Here is an 18340-nt window from a genome sequence, read left to right as displayed (position 1 = left end):
GGTGGGGGCAAGGTGGAGATGGGATGAAATATTGAGTGCACCGTGCGTCAGAATGATGTGTGGGGGTGAAGGCATACCCACCCGAGCCCACATCTACAATATCCTGATAGGCTCGGTTGGGTATTATCTTAAGGGACGCGGACCTGTCAATGGACTGCTTGCTATTTAACATCCCGATCAAGGCAAGACTCCGCAGGGGCCAACGCAGACTAGAAATCTTGGTTTGCTTGATTCTGAAGAGGTAGTGTTGTAGGATTACGAAACGGATGTACTAGTCCAGCCGAATTTGCCATCATCTTCGTTATGGTGATGACATGAGTAATCAGCCCAATGACTTAACACCGGAAAACATATAACATCTATAAGAATCTAAATCGGGCATCCGAACCTTTTCTCATGATACAGATGAGTCGGTATTAGTATCAGTAATCAATTGGAGTGAACCCATGGGCAATCTTCCAAGCACCAGTGACTGGATCACGCTCATTCCGCAAATAATGCATAAAGCTTTGATCACGATACGGGCTCCATTTTGCGATTTCTTCCTCCGTTGTTCCTGGAGGGAAACCGTCTTGGACGCGGAAGAGGTTTATGGGTCTGATGCGTGCCTCTTCCGGGACGAGTTCTGTGACTGCTGTCCCGGTATCCACATCCGAATCCACCGAGTATGGGCTGGCGACAAATTCGAGTCCTGGTGTGCTTGGTTGACTTCCAAGATCCGAACCGACTGTGCTGCTGCCGAAGTCCTGACAGTATGGGTATTGTAATTGACTCGTCGACTCCGGCAGTCCTTCAGATGACTTCATAGCTACTGCGCACACTTCTTCTATTGTTATGATTGTTTGCGACCACCTTGCACCAGTAATAACCTTGTAGAATGCCTGCACTGCCGGTGCTTGACCTGCTAGGCTTAATGCTGTTTGTCGAAGTTTGGGTTCTCGGCATCTCAGACTCGTGAACCACAGGGGAATCGAGATGCCAAGTTCAAGCGAAAGTGGAGGTTGGGATCCGTCTGATCGAGCCGAAGCACCAAGCGCGACTTGAGACTGGTCCACTATGTTCTGAAATTGCGGAAGGTATGCGTCGTTTGCGGTCTCCAGCTGACATGTGGAAGTCCCGATCATTACGTATAGCATCTCGTGATAAGCGAGAAGGAGGGCGCCAGTGCTTATTTGCTGCGGTGATAAAGACACTTTCATATGCAAGGTTTCCATCAAATCCGTGAACGCAGCGTACCACACCTTTAGTCTACCGAATAGAGCGAGGCGTTGATCGAGCAACTCGCGAGATGGGTTGAATCCTTCAGGGTTCAAAAAATATGGCAGGCAGACACGCTGGAAGAGCTGAGCCTCTGCAAGCAAGAGAACGAGGGCTTCGCGAGCAGCTTTGAGGGAGGAAAACCCCTGTGTCAAGGTATGCCCAGCATCGGGTAGCAAAGCGCCGACCGGAACAGCGGAAAAGTTGAGCGCCGTTGCCCCAAGACGAATAAAAATCGGAACGATGATGTCCTCCAACCATGCAGTTTTGGATGACGATATGACCCCCAAAGCGATCTGAGCACGCAATGTGACGATGAGCTGTACGCCTTGACAGTAGAGCAGCGTAGCTTGTGCTGCACCACCCTGAAAACCCTCAATGCACATGAAGAGTATACAGCTGACCAGTCCGACCAGGACATCCCCGTCGCCGCGGTCCAGTCGCTGACGGACTTGGGACATTGAGCGGGAATACCAGCTGATGGCGTCTCGGTGGTACTGATTAAGGAGAACTACGTCTCTCTGGCGTTGAAAGGCTATATCTGGACATGGTTCTGGGCTCTCAAACAGGGTGCTCAGGGAGATGATGGCATCCCACACAGCGGGTTCGCTGCGGCAAATCTGGGGAACGATGGTACTCCAGAAGTCAACTTCTAGACCCCCGCCGATGAACAGGGCAATATGTTGGAAGTAGTAGGCAAATGCGCGACGCTCCTTCCAGACTGTATCCGGTGCCGAAGACAGTGGCTTGTCGAGAATTGAAATGGTCGCAGGTGTGGAGGAAAACGTGCCTAGATTGGGGCCTTCATATTCGCAGTTACGGCCTGTCTTGCTGCAACGAAGACAACTTGGCTTTTCCTGACCACACTTGACTCTCCGAGCCCTGGAGATATCATTTGTAAGCTTATGTCGCGGGGATATAGTCTCAAAGCACCTACTTGCAGGTTTTGCAACCCCGCCTCGATCTCAGGGGACCAATCACTGTATCCCTCACATGGGTGGAGGGAGAAAGATGCATATTGCCAGCATTATTCTTGAGGTCAGTCAATGGAATGATGCATAGCAGACATGATAGCAGCACGATAGAGAATAACCGAGCGACTCAATGAGAGAAAGAATGTTGAAATGGCGGCGATGACTGTTTCATAATGAGGCGATAAAACGGTCTTGACACGTGAGTTGCTGATTCATGAGAAACGAGTCACGTGGTGCTTGGCTAAAAAAGAAACATGCAGGCTACACCGCATGCAGTTAGTCTGACAGGCGTGCTGATGGAAAATAGGGGCAGATTAAAGATATGAGATTTGACCAATTTGATGTTTATCTTATCAAAGATTGGGTGTTTGTAGGGTAAAACTTCCAGTGGGGGCCAAAGCCGTAGAGTTCTGGTTAACCTTGGTTGGAACCCATTTCATGTCCTGACAAAACTCTTCCCGTGTTACGAACCACATTTGCTTTTTCATAGCCCGTGTCGTCGTTGCTTTTGTCTCCCATTTGTTCAGCGACTCATAATCATTCCGTTCTTTTCCCCCGCTATTTCCGGCCTGCGTTACAGCAGACAACCAAGTGAAACTGCAAATAAATCACCAATCTTACAATATGGCGGCATAATCAGTAATGTGGTTGAGGCGAATCATTTCTATGGGAGCAACGAGAGCACAGACTGAGGGCCAAGGCACAACGCGATCACATGACCCGGATCGAACTCTACTGACTGCCGTGTATGCACCTCTCCTTCCAGTTGCCGTATCCTTCTTCGAAAGAGGCTATTATATGCTTAAATGTTTATCACGGACCAAGAATCCAATGCCTAGAGAATAGCCAGTAGCTGAAACCAGTAGAGATTCCCGCTCAAACACCGCTCAGACGGCAGAGAGTCGAGTGAACAGGTCAGATGAGGATAAAATGGCCGCAATATCCACCTATACGAGCACAAGACCTGTGCGATGACCTCATAAGTTCACTACGACCCAAGGAAAGGGCAAGATTACCCGCTTCGACAGGAGAAGAATTCTTGCCCGCTTTCGTTGGACAGCCCCAATTAGAGTCCCAAGGATGTCATGCAACCTTCCATCCACCAATCATCCGACGTGGGCGGTTCGTCCCGGGCACTGGATGCGGGGAAATCCGGGGTACATTATAGTCATTCCAGACCAGGAAAGTTACTCCATATTCCCCCCCGAAGTCCAGCTTCAACCTTATCGGCGAATGCATATTCTACTAGCCGCAACCCTATACGGATCGGCAATTGACTCCGGTATATATATGCCTACACCCTTCTGGGTATGGGATGGTGGGTTGCTTCTCAGCTGATCCACACCCCCAATTCACTAGTAGCACATACATTGCATCTTAGTCTCCTGCAATCATGGCAGACAATGACACACCCGACCGATCATCAATCCAATTGAAGAAAGACCTCGCAACTACCGAGCATGATGAGAATGTTGCCGCGATCGAGTCGACCTCTGATCTGGCCTATGGCGTGGGCGGCATCCGCGGCCTCTTCCGCTCGTGGTATGTCTTCGGGTCGGCAACCCTGGCCTCGCTGGGCGGCTTCTCCATGGGTTATGATATGGGTGTGATCTCTATCATCAACGTGATGGATCAGTTCCATGCCGTGTATCCTCGGTCTGAAACTGCTTTCGGAAAGGGTCTCATGACAGGAATGTTGTTGCTAGGTGCTTTTGTTGGCTGTCTCTTCATGTCCTATCTCGCAGATCGCATCTCTAGAAAATGGGCCATCACAGTCGTCGTGGTGATCTTCGACCTCGGCGCTATCTTGCAGACTGCAGCCGTGAACTACGACATGCTAGTTGCTGGCCGCTTCATCGGCGGTATAGGAGTGGGAACTCTAGCCATGGTACGTATCCCCCCTCCTCTGCCCCCAGCCATTATCCCTATCTATCAACATACTGACCCTACCCCACTCTGGAGGGTGCACCCCTATACATCTCTGAAACATCACCCCCCGAACTCCGTGGAATCCTCCTCGTCCTCGAATCTATCTCCATCACTCTCGGCGTCGTCATCGCCTACTGGATCACCTACGCAACGCGCTACATCCCCAGCGAAGCCTCCTTCCGCCTCCCCTTCGGTCTTCAAATGGTGACCGCCACCCTCCTCGGCATTGGAATCCACTTCTACCCCTACTCCCCGCGCTGGCTCGCCCTCGTCGACCGCCAAGACGACTGTCTCTCCGGCCTCTCCAAACTCCGCGGCCTCCCACGCTCAGACCCCCGCATCCAAGCCGAATTCCGCACCATCGTCTCCGAAGTCACCTACCAACGTATAGTCCAGGACCGCCGCCACCCCGGCGCCACAGGTCTCAAACTCGAGCTCTTCTCCTGGCTGGACCTTTTCTCCCGAGGTACCTGGAAACGCGTCGCCGTGGCCTGCGGCGTGGGCTTCTTTCAGCAATTCTCGGGGATCAACGCGTTCATTTACTACGCGCCAACACTGTTTCAATCCCTGGGACAGTCAGACAGCATGTCTACCATTTTATCCGGCGTGTTCAACATTATTCAAGCCGTGGCGGCAGTGTTCTGTGCGTTCATTATCGAGGGGGTCGGGCGACGCGCACTAGCTATCTATGGCGCGTTTGGCATGGCCATAGCGTACGTGATTATTGCTGTTTTATCCGGGCTGTACTCGGATGATTGGGCAAGCCATGTGGCAGCAGGCTGGGGGTGCGTCGCTATGGCCTTCGTGTTCATTCTCATCTACGGCGTGTCGTATTCCCCGTTGGGATGGGCGTTGCCAGCAGAGGTGTTTCCTAATGCGTCCCGGTCAAAAGGTGTCGCGTTGGCGACGTGTACTATCTGGTTGTCGGACTTTATTATTGGGGTGGTGACCCCTTCTATGTTGTCAGATATCGGGTACAGAACGTATGTATTCTTTGCGGTGATGTGTACGTTGGCTGGGGTGTGGGCGGTGCTGTTGGTGCCGGAGACGAGTGGGAAGACGTTGGAGGAGATTGATGGGTTGTTTGGGGATGCGGGGGTTAGAGCGGAGAGGGGGATTGTTAGGGATGCCATGGTTGGGGCGGGTGATATGGGGGATGTTTAGGACGTGAGTAAATGGCTGTGTGCTGAGTTTATTTAGTGTTGTAGGAAATGCTAGATTACTGTCCCGCCTTCATTCTGTATCAGTCAATAGGAAAGTATTATTCAGCTCGGCTGTGAAGTTGGTAGGAAGTCGTGACTTCAGTGGGCAAGTGTTTGGACACCAAGAAAAAAAAAAAAAAAAAAAAAAAAAGAGGAAGATGCACGAAGATGCGTCACACTGTATGGAGCTCGACATTTCACAACATGATGCTATGTTTCTTTAGAATATCTCCAGTTTCACGAGTGTGTTCTGTAGTACTTGAGTCTGGAAGGCGGATACTGCGCATCGAATTGATCTACAATGACAAACAGGAAAGAGGAAGTCATAGTAATGAATGATTTGTGTGACTGAATTATTTCACTTCAAAACGATCGTCCTTGTCAGCCTGCACATTGTGTCCATACAAAATAGACCCGTAGTGCGCAACGCAATCCAATAGAGTACCCCGTCGACCTCAGCGCTGGACAGGAGTAGAAATATATTCGTTTACAATAGATAGGTTTGCGAGAGTAAACAGATGATGTCACAAGACAACGGCTATTGCAATGCCACTGGCCTCATACCATCTCCAAAAGAATGCATCGGAAGCAGCTTTCGACTCGTTCCCATCAAGTCGAACCTTAAGGATGGTACATAATTCAGACTCCCGAATCATCCTGGAAGCGATGGGGGAACGGGGTATGACTAGAATACCAGTTTTTCCAGGTTGAGCAGCCTTTAAGCAACTGCTCATATGCATGGGTGGCCCCTCCGCCATGGATCCCGCGGGCAAGCCGATGCTTATCTTCAAGGATCTGCAATGCCAAACCACCAGACGCATGCCAGGCAATATGACAGTGCAGCAGCCAGGGCCCAGGGTTATCGACCTTGAATGCGAGTACAACGTACCCATCACGGGGAAGCAAAATAACATCGCGACGCGGCGGATTTGTCACGTTGAAAGTATTTATGAACTCATTGATCTGGTCTTCATTCGCAGGAGTCTTGTCATCCCCAAACATCTTATCGTTGAGGGGCTCATACGACTGTTTTAGGAGCGCGAAATCATGACCGTGGAGATGCATCTAAGGTTTTGTATCATAATATGTTAGCCGGCTCCATTGTAATAGTGAGGGAACTTATCCGGAGGCGTACAGGGTGTGCTGCAGGAATGATATCTTTTCCTTTTGGCACGTTTGGATCCTTCGGTTGATGCCCACCATCTATCACCATGTAGGCCCATGTCGGTTTGTTTTGATCTCTGTTTTTCTTAACCTCCATCAAGGCAGCATTTGCTGGCCAAACTGTTGTGTTGATGTGCTTGATGGTGGGTTCCTGGTAGTTAACCCAGGCAGGGGCATCCATAACCTTCCAAGCTGAGATATTGGGCCCTGCTCCGATATTGTTCTCGGGCTCGGCTGGGAGCGTCATGTTAGCCTTTTTCACCTTGATCGGCAACCTGACTTTGTGCAATTCTGATGGCACCGGCTTTGGTACATCAATGCGGAAAGCCGGCTCTAGCTTTGTGTGGTTTTCATCCTGGCACTGAGTGCTGTATAGATGCTTCCCCGAGGTCGGATCAAACGGGTACTTTTCACGGTATACGAGAATACCCTGTCTTTCATTTTGCGGACAACCAAAATTCTGACAATGTTCGGCTGGCTCGGTTCGAATCCAGTAATTTGGTCTATGATGCCTGTGCTTCGTTTGTAATATGACGTGGTACCGCTGGCCTACTAATAATTAAACGTTGGGACTCGAGAGGCCTCCAGGAAAGATAACTAACCGATTCCAATATATAGATGAGTTTTCTTGTACGGTCTCACTGGCACCAAGTCTGCCCCAATAATCTCCAACTCATGTTCATCGATGCTGAAAATGTAGGCCGTATCCGTTGACGCATTGATAAGTCGGAGAAGAATGCGCTTGCCCTGTATCACTAGTCAGAATGTGGTGTGGCTCAACAGTTGGTGTGAGACTAGCTTACTGGATCGACCTTCGTCCTGAAACGTCTCTCTGGATGCTGGCCCTGATAGCTGCCTATGAAGCGGTTATTATCAAATTATGATAATTAGAAGGATTTTCTGCTAGCAGAGCACCTACCGATGCCATTAATAAGGATGCTATCCATCTTGATTGGCCCCTTGGCATGCCCTTCAACAACACCCCAATTCCAATCCTCGAAGGCACTTCGATCATTGTGGTCAGCTATTATGATGGGCTCCATAGCTTCATCGTATTGCGGGGTAGACGCAGGCCCATAGATAGTCAATGGACCAAGGAGGCCATCCGTGTATTGGAGACTGTAATGGCTGTGATACCACGTCGTGCCATACTGGACCGCACGGAACTTGTATGTATGCGTCTCTCCAGGAGCAATCGGGCACTGAGTGACACCTGGCACGCCATCTGCAAGACTGTCGTTCAACATGCGGATTCCATGCATATGAATAGCAGTTCCATTCTCTTGCAGTTCGTTCGTGACGTGAACAACTGGCTCTGGTCAACAAAGAGAGGCTGGATATGAAGAGGAAAAATTACTTACAGACAGTGTCGCCCCAACAAGCCTCTACGAATGGTTAATGAGCCAATGCTATGTAAAACTTCCGACAAGAAGACTCTTACCAATAGGTGTCCCAGGGTACTTCATGTCAAAGTACTTTCCCTGCCTATATTCGCGACCATCAAGGTTTTTGGGGCTAGTCGTATCATTCTTCACGGAGACAAAGACCTGCGCGTTCTGTTATTATCTTGTTTTGTCAAGTCAGGAGACATCCCTTCCATCACTTACATGTCGATCTATCCCCACAGGTGCATAATCCTCATAGTTCGTATGGATTGAGACGTCCTTATCAGGATTATGTTTGTGTTTTAGCCAAACAGTCCTATCCTTCTCGGATGGTGGATCGAAGTAATGACCAAGCCCTGGATACACGCACTGAAACTTTTTGGTCTTGGTATCCAAGGGCTCGAATCTCAGAGCCGGCCCTTTTGGATGGGGCCGATCGGCCTCTTCGGGAATGTCAACAAGAAGATCATCATCAAGTTCCTCATCCGGTGGATGTAGATACTCAAGTCCGTTATCTGGTGGAAGTGCGTATTCGTGTCCGCCATTAGGTGGGACTGGCCTTTCTAGACTTCCATCAGGTGAAAGCGGATACTGCTGGAACGAGAACAAAGATTGGAAGCTAAAGAAATGGACAAGGGCTGTCCAGCAAGATTCCAATAGCATCTTGAGTCAAGTTACCCTTGGAACCCCAAGCACTCGAATGGAGGAACTGATGAACTTTCCCATGCTCTAAGAGCATCTCATCTCCTCGGGGGCAGCTAGGAGTAAAATAGTTAACCGCCAGAAGACCTATTGACGGAACACAACTATTGACGTCTTTGAGTTTACGTCAAGGACTCCTGATGTGGAGAAGTCTGCAATGCAAGGTTGCAAACTGCAAAGTATATCGCACTTGACAGCTTCGGATACAGTATCCGGACGAGGCATGGCCGCGTTCAGTTGCCTGTCATTCACGTCTACGAGACTCGGTACAGACGCATCCGGTTCGAGTGTGGGGTGTTTACCATCTATACCTTTCGCACGAGAAAGCTTCACTTTACCTCACCTTAACAGCGTGCAATTGTCTGTTGCGAACTCTGAAGGGGTAGTTGAGTTGCACAGAACACGCAAAATGCCAGTGGTTCCAAGATTTTGGTGAAAGTGTGGCAGTTGCGTCCATCTAGATTGAAAATCTGTAGTGAGCGGAGCAAAGGCCATCGTAAAGCATCATTCAGTGTGATTTGGAGATTGAAGAGAGACAATTGCGGAGACATCCGCACGATCCGAAGTTCAAGCATGGACACCTTCCGCATTCTGGATGACAGATGGGGCCGCGCAAGAGGATCCGCGGTAGGGTATGTAACACAAGGTGATAGTTGCCCCGAAAACAATGAAAGGTAAGTTGCATCGACGGGAAGGGCGGTCTCGGCGCATGACGTTAAGACTTAGCATGGAGTGTGAATTCCGCGGACATTAACTGCGAATTAGACATGAATTGACACCAATTATTTACTGGACTGTATGAGAATTATGACGAGATGAGAAATGTGCGATCGGCAATGTCGGGTTCGGCCATGAGAAAAACTCTTTCGAGTCTTTGTCGTCATCGACAGTGAGGGGGAAAAGGGAGGAATCGCACGTTCGATTCATTCCATTTCCAGCATTTTTTGGCATTGATGATATTAAAGTAGTATTCGCCCTTTGAACCCCACGAATATAACTGTACGGTATAGGGTTGGGGACGCTGCGTTTGCTGGATGGTGGCAATATTCCTTCTTCGATATCGGCTGGGTTCCTTCGAAAGTCTTTCAGTATACACTGTGGCGAAGAGGATGCTATGAGACTTCCGTCGCATTCCAATGCAAAATAATGTGGTGATTCATGCAGGTATAGAAGTTCTGTTATAGATATCAAACTTTTCTTTGGCTCCGAACTGATCGTCCGCCTGAACTCCTGGAGGGGCGGATCCATTGCGCAAGCGCCGATGGCATCGAGAACTGCATTAGATGCCCTTCTTGCAAAAACAAAGAAGTAGTAATAAGCACAGAAAACACCTTGCCCCGCTCAGAAAACATGGATGATATGAAGAGAGTAAAGTTCTGGTCTCATCATATTACTCTGGAAGGGGAATTCGGGTGCATTGATCTGGAACAACGGCGGAGCAAAGATCATTTAGAGGCATCCGAACTTCCAACAACAGCTGCTGCATGAGTAGCCTGAAATTAGTGCATAGGCTTGCTTACGCGTGTGGCGGATGTTGGCAAGGCCCACGAGTGGGGATAGCTGATGGCCTATCGTACGTGCTGTTGGCTGGTGGGGGGAGGGGGGGGGGTCAGCTGGGTAAGAATTGGGGCGGGCCGACTGGGAAATAATGAGATGCTAGTAGACGCAACCAGAGTAAACAGCCGAGTGAAGTGTTGATCGTCGGATCCTAGCAACCTACTGCCTTAAGCCAGGGGCGTTACAGGACCCTAGGTGAGGTTCAGTTAGCCGGGTGGGGAGGTCAATGCGACTCTTAGGAACGCATGAGAGGCGGCTGGATTGAGGATCTCCACCTGTGGACCAAATGCAGGGTATTTGGTCGGAGAGGTAGAATGGTTCGTTGAAGTGGTGGCCGGGGATTTGTTGGTGAGATGTCTTGATGCTGCTGGGCAAGCCTTTAGAGAGACCAGTTGCTCTGCTGAGCGGAAACTCGATGCGGTAAAAATAAACGAGGGCTTGTGCCGGCTGTAGCCAACCAGGAAGATCTGCATTGCGCAAATGTTTCGAATGTCATACTGAGCTAAGCCAATGTGACATCAAGGAAGTGAACCTGGACGATCTATGAGTTTCAGAACTGGATACCTTTCCACAGATAATATGAAAACAGGCTAGGCGGTATAGACACTTACTGAACACTGTAACTGGCATTACCCATTCTGCTCGGTTCGAATCAGTCGAATATCCTTATTGTCCCGGGTGTAGCCACGAAATTGTGGTGGATTGGAGCACGTGAACGATAGCAAATTCTGACTTGGCCTCTGACTACGAGGAAAGGAATGATAGCTGGTTCAGGTGAACTCTGGTTCAAGCCAAGCCGGAATCAAGCCATCCAGCTTGGCAGCAACTTGCACTGGACAGAAATTATCTTCCTGATAATTGGCTAGTGCAGAGGGTCCAACAGGAGTCCGCATCGACATTCTGACACACATCTCACACACTGTTCTGTCTCGGCCAATGACGGCACCTCCGTAGCTGGACAATGAATGCAGTCTAAAGTGGACGGGCGTAAGAGATGCAACAGGATGCGCACGAGGGATTAAGTCTGGGCTGGGAGTGGACCAAGGGGTTCACGGAGGTCCGACCACCATGAGACTAATTTCCGATACGTTGTTCCTGGCCTTCCTAATATGATCGGACCAAGGAAAGAAACATAGAAAGTCAAATTGAAAAAAGAAATGACAAGCCGGGACAAGATAGACAAGGCCAGACAAGCAACAGAATACGAGATAATTCTCATGGTTGACCCGTAAGAGCCAAACAGCCAAGGCAGCCTGGGGCACGTGGTGCCAAGAAAGCTTGGCCTCTCTCCGGCCGGCGTTGCAGCACGTGCCCCCATCGCGCCCTCTCATTCCCCGGTTGAGATACACACCATCTGCATCATCCCGGTTGACTCGAGAGGGTGCTATTGTCCAATCCCCTTTGCATCCCGGACCATGCCGACGGCTCTGTCCGTCTTGAGGTTACACTGGCCATGCTTCCGCCTTCTGGAAAAGAATACTCACTTTCCTCTCGAGTCAGATACACAGGCAGGACACATTCCAGCTTAGCCTCTGCATGACGTTAACCCACCTTTGGGTCCAGCTTAAAAGACATCATGGCTCAAGCCCACCCGACGACCTACAGTTTCGGTTTGCGCCCTTAACTCGCCCCTTTCATAGGCCATCGTATAGCTAAGGCCATTCATCATCACCAGCATGGCACTAGTACTAGTCTGGTCGGACGGGGCCTGGCTGCCCCCACCCATGCACACCCACTTCCCCCCCGAATTGACCCATCGGCCCGCTCGGGGGACTAGGTACCATTGTATCCAGTCCTCCGTACACCCTCTTTTTTGCCTTCAGCTAGACATGGTAGCCATGCTAGCGTCCAGCTGCAGTGGCCTGTTCGACTCGCTTAAGGCTGTCTGTCGCGCGACACCCTCTCGCCAACCACGTGCGGCGATATCATGGTCCCCCTGGCCAACCACAGCCGCTCTCTGCAGAACGTGCTGGTGCTATTCCTTCGAGATGCATAGATCGGTTGCTGCGCCTGTTAGCTGACAGGCTGACACCTCGAGACACACGCCTGCATGCTATTCTCGATCCCCTTCTTGATACCACTTATAAAGGCGAGGGATCGCCGCTCGTCTTTGCTGACCCTGCTTGCCATCTGCATCTCAAGTTCAGACCATCCTTGTCTTTCTTGCAAGTCCCCTTCATCCTCTCTCTCTCTGAGGAATCCTCTGCAGATATGGCGGACTTTGGCCCTCGTGCTCCTCACGGGCCCGACATGAACGGCAAGCAGGATTTTGCCGAGATGCATCCCAATGAGAAGGAGGGCTTCGATCGCCTCCTCCGTCCCGATGACAGCTACACGGCCCAGGGTGTCTACTGGGCCGACCTTCCCATTGGGCAGCGTGTCAAGTTCGTCACCTCGGTCGACAACAAGGAGCGTAGCCGTCAATGGTCGGCTCTCTGGGCTGAGATCAAGAGGGATCCCCTCTCCCCAATAATGGGCTACTTCCGCAACACCATCATCCCAGGTGCTGGTATTGGTTTGGAAGGGTATAATTACCCCATATGAATTGATCGGCATTAGTTTTTTCTAACGCACGTGCCACAGTTACGTTCTCCTGTCCATCGGAAACATCTCCACCCTCTTCCAGCATTCTTTCTCGACTTGCTGGGATAGTTACGAAATCTGTAATAAGCAGTGGATCAACGCTATCACCTACCTCGAGATCGTCGGTATAATCATCGGTCAGGTCCTCGTTGGTGTCATTGGTGACTGGGTTGGTCGTCGTTGGGGTTTGCTGCAGGATGCCTGGATCATGTTCTTGGGCCTGGTCATGTTGACTTGCGCCTGGGGTGTCACACAAAACGGCTGGGTGATCTGCTATGCTTGGTCCCTGTTCATCTACGGCATCGGTGTTGGTAAGTTTTACCTTTCCGCTTTTCATTGGCGACACCAAGGCCTTCTCCCGAATACCGATTAGCTGACTCTTCTTAGGTGGTGAGTACCCGATGACTGCTACCAGTGGTATGGAGAATGCGGTTGGTTCCGGCAAGCTCTCTACTCGCGAGGATCGTCTTCACCGTGGTTCCAAGGTCGTTGGTGTGTTCTCCATGCAGGGTTGGGGTCAGGTCTTGAACCAGGGTATCCTCATGATCTTGCTTCTTATCTTCAATGCTGGTAGCGGAGAGGAGCCTATCAGCCAGACTAACACCCAATGGACCTACCGTATCTCCTTCGTCATCCCAATGGTTGGTACCTTCTGGCTCATCTACTACCGTGCCTACCACATGAAGGCTGCTAGTAAGCAGCTTGCGGCCACCAAGAAGAAGAACTCAGTTACTGGCTACGACACTGAATCACTCCGCCTCACTTTCAAGTATTTTACCCCCCGTGTTTTGGCCACTGCCGGTGGATGGTTCGCCAACGACGTCTTCTTCTACGGTGCCAAGCTCTTCTCCAGTGATTTCATCAAGGTTATCAGCCCCAACACCAAGTCCATCTTCGTTACCTGGCAGTGGAGCTTTATCAACTGCGTTGTCACCCTGATGGGCTACTATGCTGCCATTATGCTCGTGGACAACAAGCTCTATGGCCGCAAATGGATGCAGATCATGGGCTTCTTGCTCTGCTTCATTGTGTACGTGGTGCCGGCTTTCCACTACCACTACTACACCCAAGCCGCCCATATCCACTCCTTCCAAGCCATGTACTTCTTGGGGAGTTTCTTCAACCAATTCGGCCCCAACTGCATTACCTTCCTGGTGGCTGGTGAAGTTTTCCCCACTCCCATCCGTGCCACCGCCCACGGTATCTCCGCTGCCTGCGGTAAGCTGGGAGCCTTGTTGGCTGCTATCCTCTTCAACTACATCGACACCCAGACCAAGTTCTACTTTGTGCCCTGGTGGGGTATCTTCGGCATGTTCCTGACTTACTTCTTCCTCCCGGATACCACCGGCCTGGATCTTAAAGAGCAGGAGCGTCGCTGGAGATTTATTCGCGAGGGTCGCGAGAATGAGTACCACGGTGTTGCCATCCACCCTAAGCACCTGTCCCTGTGGGAGCGCTTCCGTGGTGTTGGCAAGTACTACGACCCCGAGTTGGACTACCAGCAGCGCGTCGAGGAGTACCGCTCTGAGTGGGAGGCCATCATGGCCCGCCGCAGCGAAGAGACCAAGACCAGCGATGATGTTGACTTGGCATTCGTCGAGGATGACCTCTTGGAGGGTTCCGTTCACAACTACTTCCATCGCACCAGCTCTTTCACCAAGAGCCAGAGCGTTGAGAAGGTCACTGAGGCCGAGCCCTCGGAGTAAAAAGTCATCGCATCATCTAGTTTTGCGCCATGCCCTCGCAGGCATGGAATGGATATACCCACACATACCCCCATATATATACCCGTCGCTCATGCGACTTCAAATTTGCCGCTGGATAGAGATTTCTTCTAGCCTACCTTATACTATCTAATTTCCTGCTTATATACATTCGATGTCTGGACGGTTGAACGAGGAGCAGAGACATGAATCTATTTATATACCTTTCTTTATTGTGCTTAATTCAACACGACTCGGCTCTATCCTGTTGTACCTAAAATGGCTACTATTCTCATATAAAATGTATCCTCTTCGTATAACTCTAAGCTTGCGAAGTAGAGCTGCCGGCAATAGTATTATTGCAGCAGAGGTTATAAGCCCGTTGCACCCTATGCTGGACATTCGTCTTTATCCAACCCCAACATCTACCCTCCAACTGGGAAATCCGTCCCGACCCAACACCTCCCCACAATTAAATCCCTGTACCTAATTCAAGCCAAGAATCGGGACAAGCTCATTCCCGATCTGAAGCCGCACGTGGCGCAAACTTACTCCCATGCCAATGCTAGGCTCCTTGCATCCACAATTCTTGGTACAGCTTGGCCGGATGGAACCAAGATCTTGGCGAGATGGCGGAGAATATAGTTTGTGCAGTATTCAAGCTTTTGCATTTGGACTTGACTGGCGGGATTTTGGGTTGTGGTGGATTGCTGAGGCTAATCATGTTGTGGCTGCTTTGGGTAGAGGTTATTGGTGTGTAGGCGATGGAAGGAGGATGGGTGATCTTGGTGATGTGATGGTGGGTCGATTTTATCGGCGTCGAGTCCAATACCAGAGAATGCACATGATCCTTGCACATAATTATTGCCTTGGTAATATCTACGAGGTCACCAAAGATCTCATGGCCGGATAATGGCTTCTCTAGGGGCTCGGGACTCGCAGCTGGGAGCGGCCTTGATGCCCCAGGCATTAAGGCCTCTAGCACTAAGCCTAATCTAGAACCCGTTCATCTGGTACCAGTTTCCTTTCTGGGGCGGTGGCCAGTCACTCCTTCCTAGGGGTGTTTAGTTCGGTAACTATGTTCAATGTGAACATGCTGTATGTATCAGTATTATGGTGTCAAATCAGATTCTCCTTCTACCATTCACCCCTATTCTGAGTTTAAAATGGCCAAAACGCTTCTCTCTGTCGTCCGCCTCCAGCGTCACCTCGCGGCCAGAATTATCATCTCAACCCAGGAACCTACGGTATCAATGGACCTGCTCAACCTCTGTACCGCAGCCGTTGTTCACCGGTTCACCCCCTCCGAGTGGTTGAGAATTCTGCAGAAGCATCTGGCGGGTGCGACTACTAATCCTTCCGCTCGGAAGAAGGGTAAGGCTGGAGGTAGAGGCACTGATGGCGAAGAAGGGCAGCTCGACGGAGCAAACGAGAAGTCCTTGTTTGACCACGTTCTAATATTCGTGTGGGCAAAGCCTTGCTGTTTTCTCCGAGCTCCATTGTAGACGATGCGATTGATGAAGAAGGCGGCTACGAACTTCGCAGGCTGGGGTCGGAATATCTCGCCATTAGGGTCCGGCAGAGGATCACCAAAGATGGAGGTAAAAGTTTGCTCGCGGTCTGATCTCTTGGCTTGTGATTATCATCGTGATGGATTTGTAACATACGTCGTTGGAATTTCTTGGGTTTGATGGAATGCCTGTGAAACTGAATATGTTTTGGAGGCATGGCACAGAAATATGTTATAAGATCCGATTGCTAGGAGTTCAAGTAATGTGGATACAAGGAGCTTAGTGCTCCAACAATCCAAGCCACCGTCTAATCATCATTACAAACTTCTCTAAGTCATTCATGTTGTAATAGACAAGATCTCTCTATAGCACAACCAGTTTAATCCTCGTACCGCTACCAGCACATAACAGAAACCTCCGGGCGTCTACTTATCTCGTGGCGTTCGGTTGTGATGGTAACAATTGTAGGTAGTTCAATGACTAACTCTTAAAGCTCTTTGGATCGCATAATTTCAGGGAAATCAATAATAAATTCACAATCAAGCAGAATCCAGTCCCCCTTTGCGCCGTCTATCCCTATGCTAATACAAAAGGTCATTACAGTCGCATAAAAGTACAATGGTATATACAGTCATAAGTGATCCAGATATTCCCATCACTCTCATTGTCATATCATCAAAAGAAGAAGTTAAATATCATTACCGACTTTGTCCTCGGTGGTGGCACTCTCCCCGGTATCGGCAGCACTGCCCATTTGCCGACCGTAGGCCGACTTCGGTCCATACTGGTCGTCATGGCGCTGCGATAGGAAGAGGATAACCGTACTAACACTCATTAGCATATCTTTCAAAGCAAGCGAAAGCAAGAGGAGCATACCTAACAGTCGTAAATACCCAGCCCGGCCAAGCCAGAACAGCGGATGCGATCGCCCGTGGGTTCGTATGATATTCTATTCCTCTATATTAGCACAAAGCAGCACTATGCGGAGTTATATCAGACAAGGACATACTCAAAGCAGGCTTCTTCATCGACTCCTCCCAGAACTTCCGGGCCGTTGACGCATCCGTCCCATCGATGCGGGCACTTCCCGTCGCTGTGATGATCTATCCCCATTGTTAGCCCTACATCCATCTCAAATCCATCTCCAGATATCGTACCGTCATCGTCAATGCCGAACTCAGCATCATGACCGACACAATCACGGCACATATCTTCCACGCCAACCGGACAGAGTGACTTTCGTGACGTTCCGGCCAGAATAAATCGAAGAAGAACGCTCCACCGAATATGAATGCGACGGCGATTCCGACGAAGATGTTGTATGATGCGGCGCCGATGAAGTCGTTGTTGTAGACATAGATTCCGGGATGTTGGTTTTGGATTTCGTCTTGTTGGTCGAGGTAGTCTATTATCAATATAGTTTGTTAGCATTTGCGAATCTCATACTGGTAGTGGGCAGAAGGAATGAAGCTAACCAGACAACGCCGCCGTCCCAACCGACTCCGAACAAACACAGAAAATCATAGCCAGCTGATAGACAATCATCTTTGTGCGACGAAGATGATATATGCGTGTGAACATGTAGGAGCTCTTGAATTTGCTCCATTGCATTTCATGGAGATCTAATCCCCAGATGACGGCCATTATTGATGATTTTTGAGAAATAGAGGGAGATAGGATTGATGAGTATAGAGAAGCAATATTCTGTCCATATTTTTTTTATATGAGATTCTGCTAAGTAGACAAAGAATGAAAGGCAGGGACCACGTCAGGGCTGCATTGATAATCTTGTTTTGTCAGGGTCGGCGGAAGGGCGATCCGTGACGTCAGGCGGGTCCAGCCCGGTTCCACTGCTTAATACTGTCATTGTTTCTGCATTTTGCAACTTTCATTGCAGCTACCAGCTATCTACCGCGCTGGCATTTATCATTGGTTTACACGTGCTCGTGGCGTTCCATGGCGCTTCGCTTATGCTGATGTCGTCGTTGTTTGGTAGGGCTTCTGGATGGGGCCCTCAATGGGGGGGTGGTACTTAGTCTTCTTCATGGGGGCGAATGCAGGGCCGCAGGCTGGGTCAGACGCTTTGAAGTACAACCAGTCTTATGAAGATAATTATCAAAATTGTAGAAAGTATAGACAAGCTATAGAAGCAATATTAAGCATGTTCCCAACCATACTGCACCAGTGGATCTGGCATCTTGGCCACCAGGAACAATGTTGCCAATTCCGGCCATTGATTATATCATCATCCTTGTCTTGTCTGAACCAGTAAAATTCATCGTTCCGTTGATGTCGGACAGAGATGATGAATGGGATCGATCGGCCTCGTAATTATCTCGGCAATGATGTCAACGCGTTGGACATTCACCGAGA

General features: G+C 49.9%; 7 protein-coding genes across 7 annotated transcripts; 3 read left to right on the top strand and 4 right to left on the bottom strand.

Annotated features, from left to right (window-relative positions):
* Positions 1-156: 156 nt before the first annotated feature.
* On the bottom strand, positions 157-2379 carry BO85DRAFT_417851 (Zn(II)2Cys6 transcription factor domain-containing protein). The gene is made up of 2 exons (XM_025657785.1): positions 2195-2379; positions 157-2139 (listed from the first exon to the last, which is right to left on the bottom strand). The coding sequence occupies exons 1-2, from the start codon at positions 2272-2274 to the stop codon at positions 423-425; spliced, it is 1797 nt and encodes a 598-aa protein (XP_025516802.1). The 5' UTR covers positions 2275-2379; the 3' UTR covers positions 157-422.
* A 1142-nt stretch (positions 2380-3521) lies between these two features.
* BO85DRAFT_476638 (sugar porter family MFS transporter) lies at positions 3522-5324 on the top strand (the record flags this gene model as incomplete). Its single annotated transcript, XM_025662793.1, has 2 exons — positions 3522-4119; positions 4194-5324. Exons 1-2 carry the CDS (start codon positions 3625-3627, stop codon positions 5322-5324), a joined length of 1626 nt encoding a protein of 541 aa, XP_025516801.1. The 5' UTR covers positions 3522-3624.
* Positions 5325-6001: 677 nt separating this feature from the next.
* BO85DRAFT_369317 (multicopper oxidase) lies at positions 6002-8574 on the bottom strand (the record flags this gene model as incomplete). The annotated part of the gene is made up of 10 exons (XM_025655914.1): positions 6002-6157; positions 6230-6427; positions 6498-7078; positions 7129-7273; positions 7330-7378; positions 7442-7835; positions 7888-7911; positions 7968-8082; positions 8134-8317; positions 8414-8574. 10 exons carry the CDS (start codon positions 8572-8574, stop codon positions 6002-6004), a joined length of 2007 nt encoding a protein of 668 aa, XP_025516800.1.
* Positions 8575-11651: 3077 nt separating this feature from the next.
* Positions 11652-12193, bottom strand: BO85DRAFT_511245 (uncharacterized protein). Its single transcript, XM_025664578.1, has 2 exons — positions 12042-12193; positions 11652-11978 (listed from the first exon to the last, which is right to left on the bottom strand). The coding sequence occupies exon 2, from the start codon at positions 11894-11896 to the stop codon at positions 11735-11737; it is 162 nt and encodes a 53-aa protein (XP_025516799.1). The 5' UTR covers positions 11897-11978; positions 12042-12193; the 3' UTR covers positions 11652-11734.
* A 188-nt stretch (positions 12194-12381) lies between these two features.
* BO85DRAFT_476636 (MFS phosphate transporter) lies at positions 12382-14568 on the top strand (the record flags this gene model as incomplete). The annotated part of the gene is made up of 3 exons (XM_025662792.1): positions 12382-12695; positions 12754-13064; positions 13141-14568. The coding sequence occupies 3 exons, from the start codon at positions 12382-12384 to the stop codon at positions 14457-14459; spliced, it is 1944 nt and encodes a 647-aa protein (XP_025516798.1). The 3' UTR covers positions 14460-14568.
* A 1054-nt stretch (positions 14569-15622) lies between these two features.
* On the top strand, positions 15623-16080 carry BO85DRAFT_458087 (uncharacterized protein; the record flags this gene model as incomplete). Its single annotated transcript, XM_025661559.1, has 2 exons — positions 15623-15921; positions 15951-16080. The coding sequence occupies 2 exons, from the start codon at positions 15623-15625 to the stop codon at positions 16078-16080; spliced, it is 429 nt and encodes a 142-aa protein (XP_025516797.1).
* A 397-nt stretch (positions 16081-16477) lies between these two features.
* Positions 16478-17695, bottom strand: BO85DRAFT_447918 (uncharacterized protein). The gene is made up of 5 exons (XM_025659810.1): positions 17443-17695; positions 17125-17372; positions 16977-17070; positions 16844-16916; positions 16478-16791 (listed from the first exon to the last, which is right to left on the bottom strand). Exons 1-5 carry the CDS (start codon positions 17609-17611, stop codon positions 16656-16658), a joined length of 720 nt encoding a protein of 239 aa, XP_025516796.1. The 5' UTR covers positions 17612-17695; the 3' UTR covers positions 16478-16655.
* Between the last annotated feature and the right edge of the window lie 645 nt (positions 17696-18340).

The sequence above is a fragment of the Aspergillus piperis genome, assembly GCF_003184755.1.
Source record: "Aspergillus piperis CBS 112811 unplaced genomic scaffold BO85scaffold_6, whole genome shotgun sequence".
In the NCBI taxonomy this organism is placed as follows: Eukaryota; Fungi; Ascomycota; class Eurotiomycetes; order Eurotiales; family Aspergillaceae; genus Aspergillus; species Aspergillus piperis.
Note: the sequence above shows the minus strand (reverse complement) of the source record. Positions and strands in the feature narration are given on the sequence as shown.

Excerpts from the sequence above, each read along its gene's own strand:
- BO85DRAFT_447918 (XM_025659810.1), bottom strand. The coding sequence starts at position 17,611 with ATGGCCGTCATCTGGGGATTAGATCTCCATGAAATGCAATGGAGCAAA. Across the intron at positions 17,071-17,124 it reads GTTCGGCATTGACGATGACG|ATCATCACAGCGACGGGAAG; the intron begins GTACGATATCTG and ends CAATGGGGATAG. Across the intron at positions 16,792-16,843 it reads TGGGTATTTACGACTGTTAG|TACGGTTATCCTCTTCCTAT; the intron begins GTATGCTCCTCT and ends AATGAGTGTTAG.
- BO85DRAFT_511245 (XM_025664578.1), bottom strand. The coding sequence starts at position 11,896 with ATGGGTGGGGGCAGCCAGGCCCCGTCCGACCAGACTAGTACTAGTGCC.
- BO85DRAFT_417851 (XM_025657785.1), bottom strand. The coding sequence starts at position 2,274 with ATGCATCTTTCTCCCTCCACCCATGTGAGGGATACAGTGATTGGTCCC. Across the intron at positions 2,140-2,194 it reads CGGGGTTGCAAAACCTGCAA|GGCTCGGAGAGTCAAGTGTG; the intron begins GTAGGTGCTTTG and ends TGATATCTCCAG.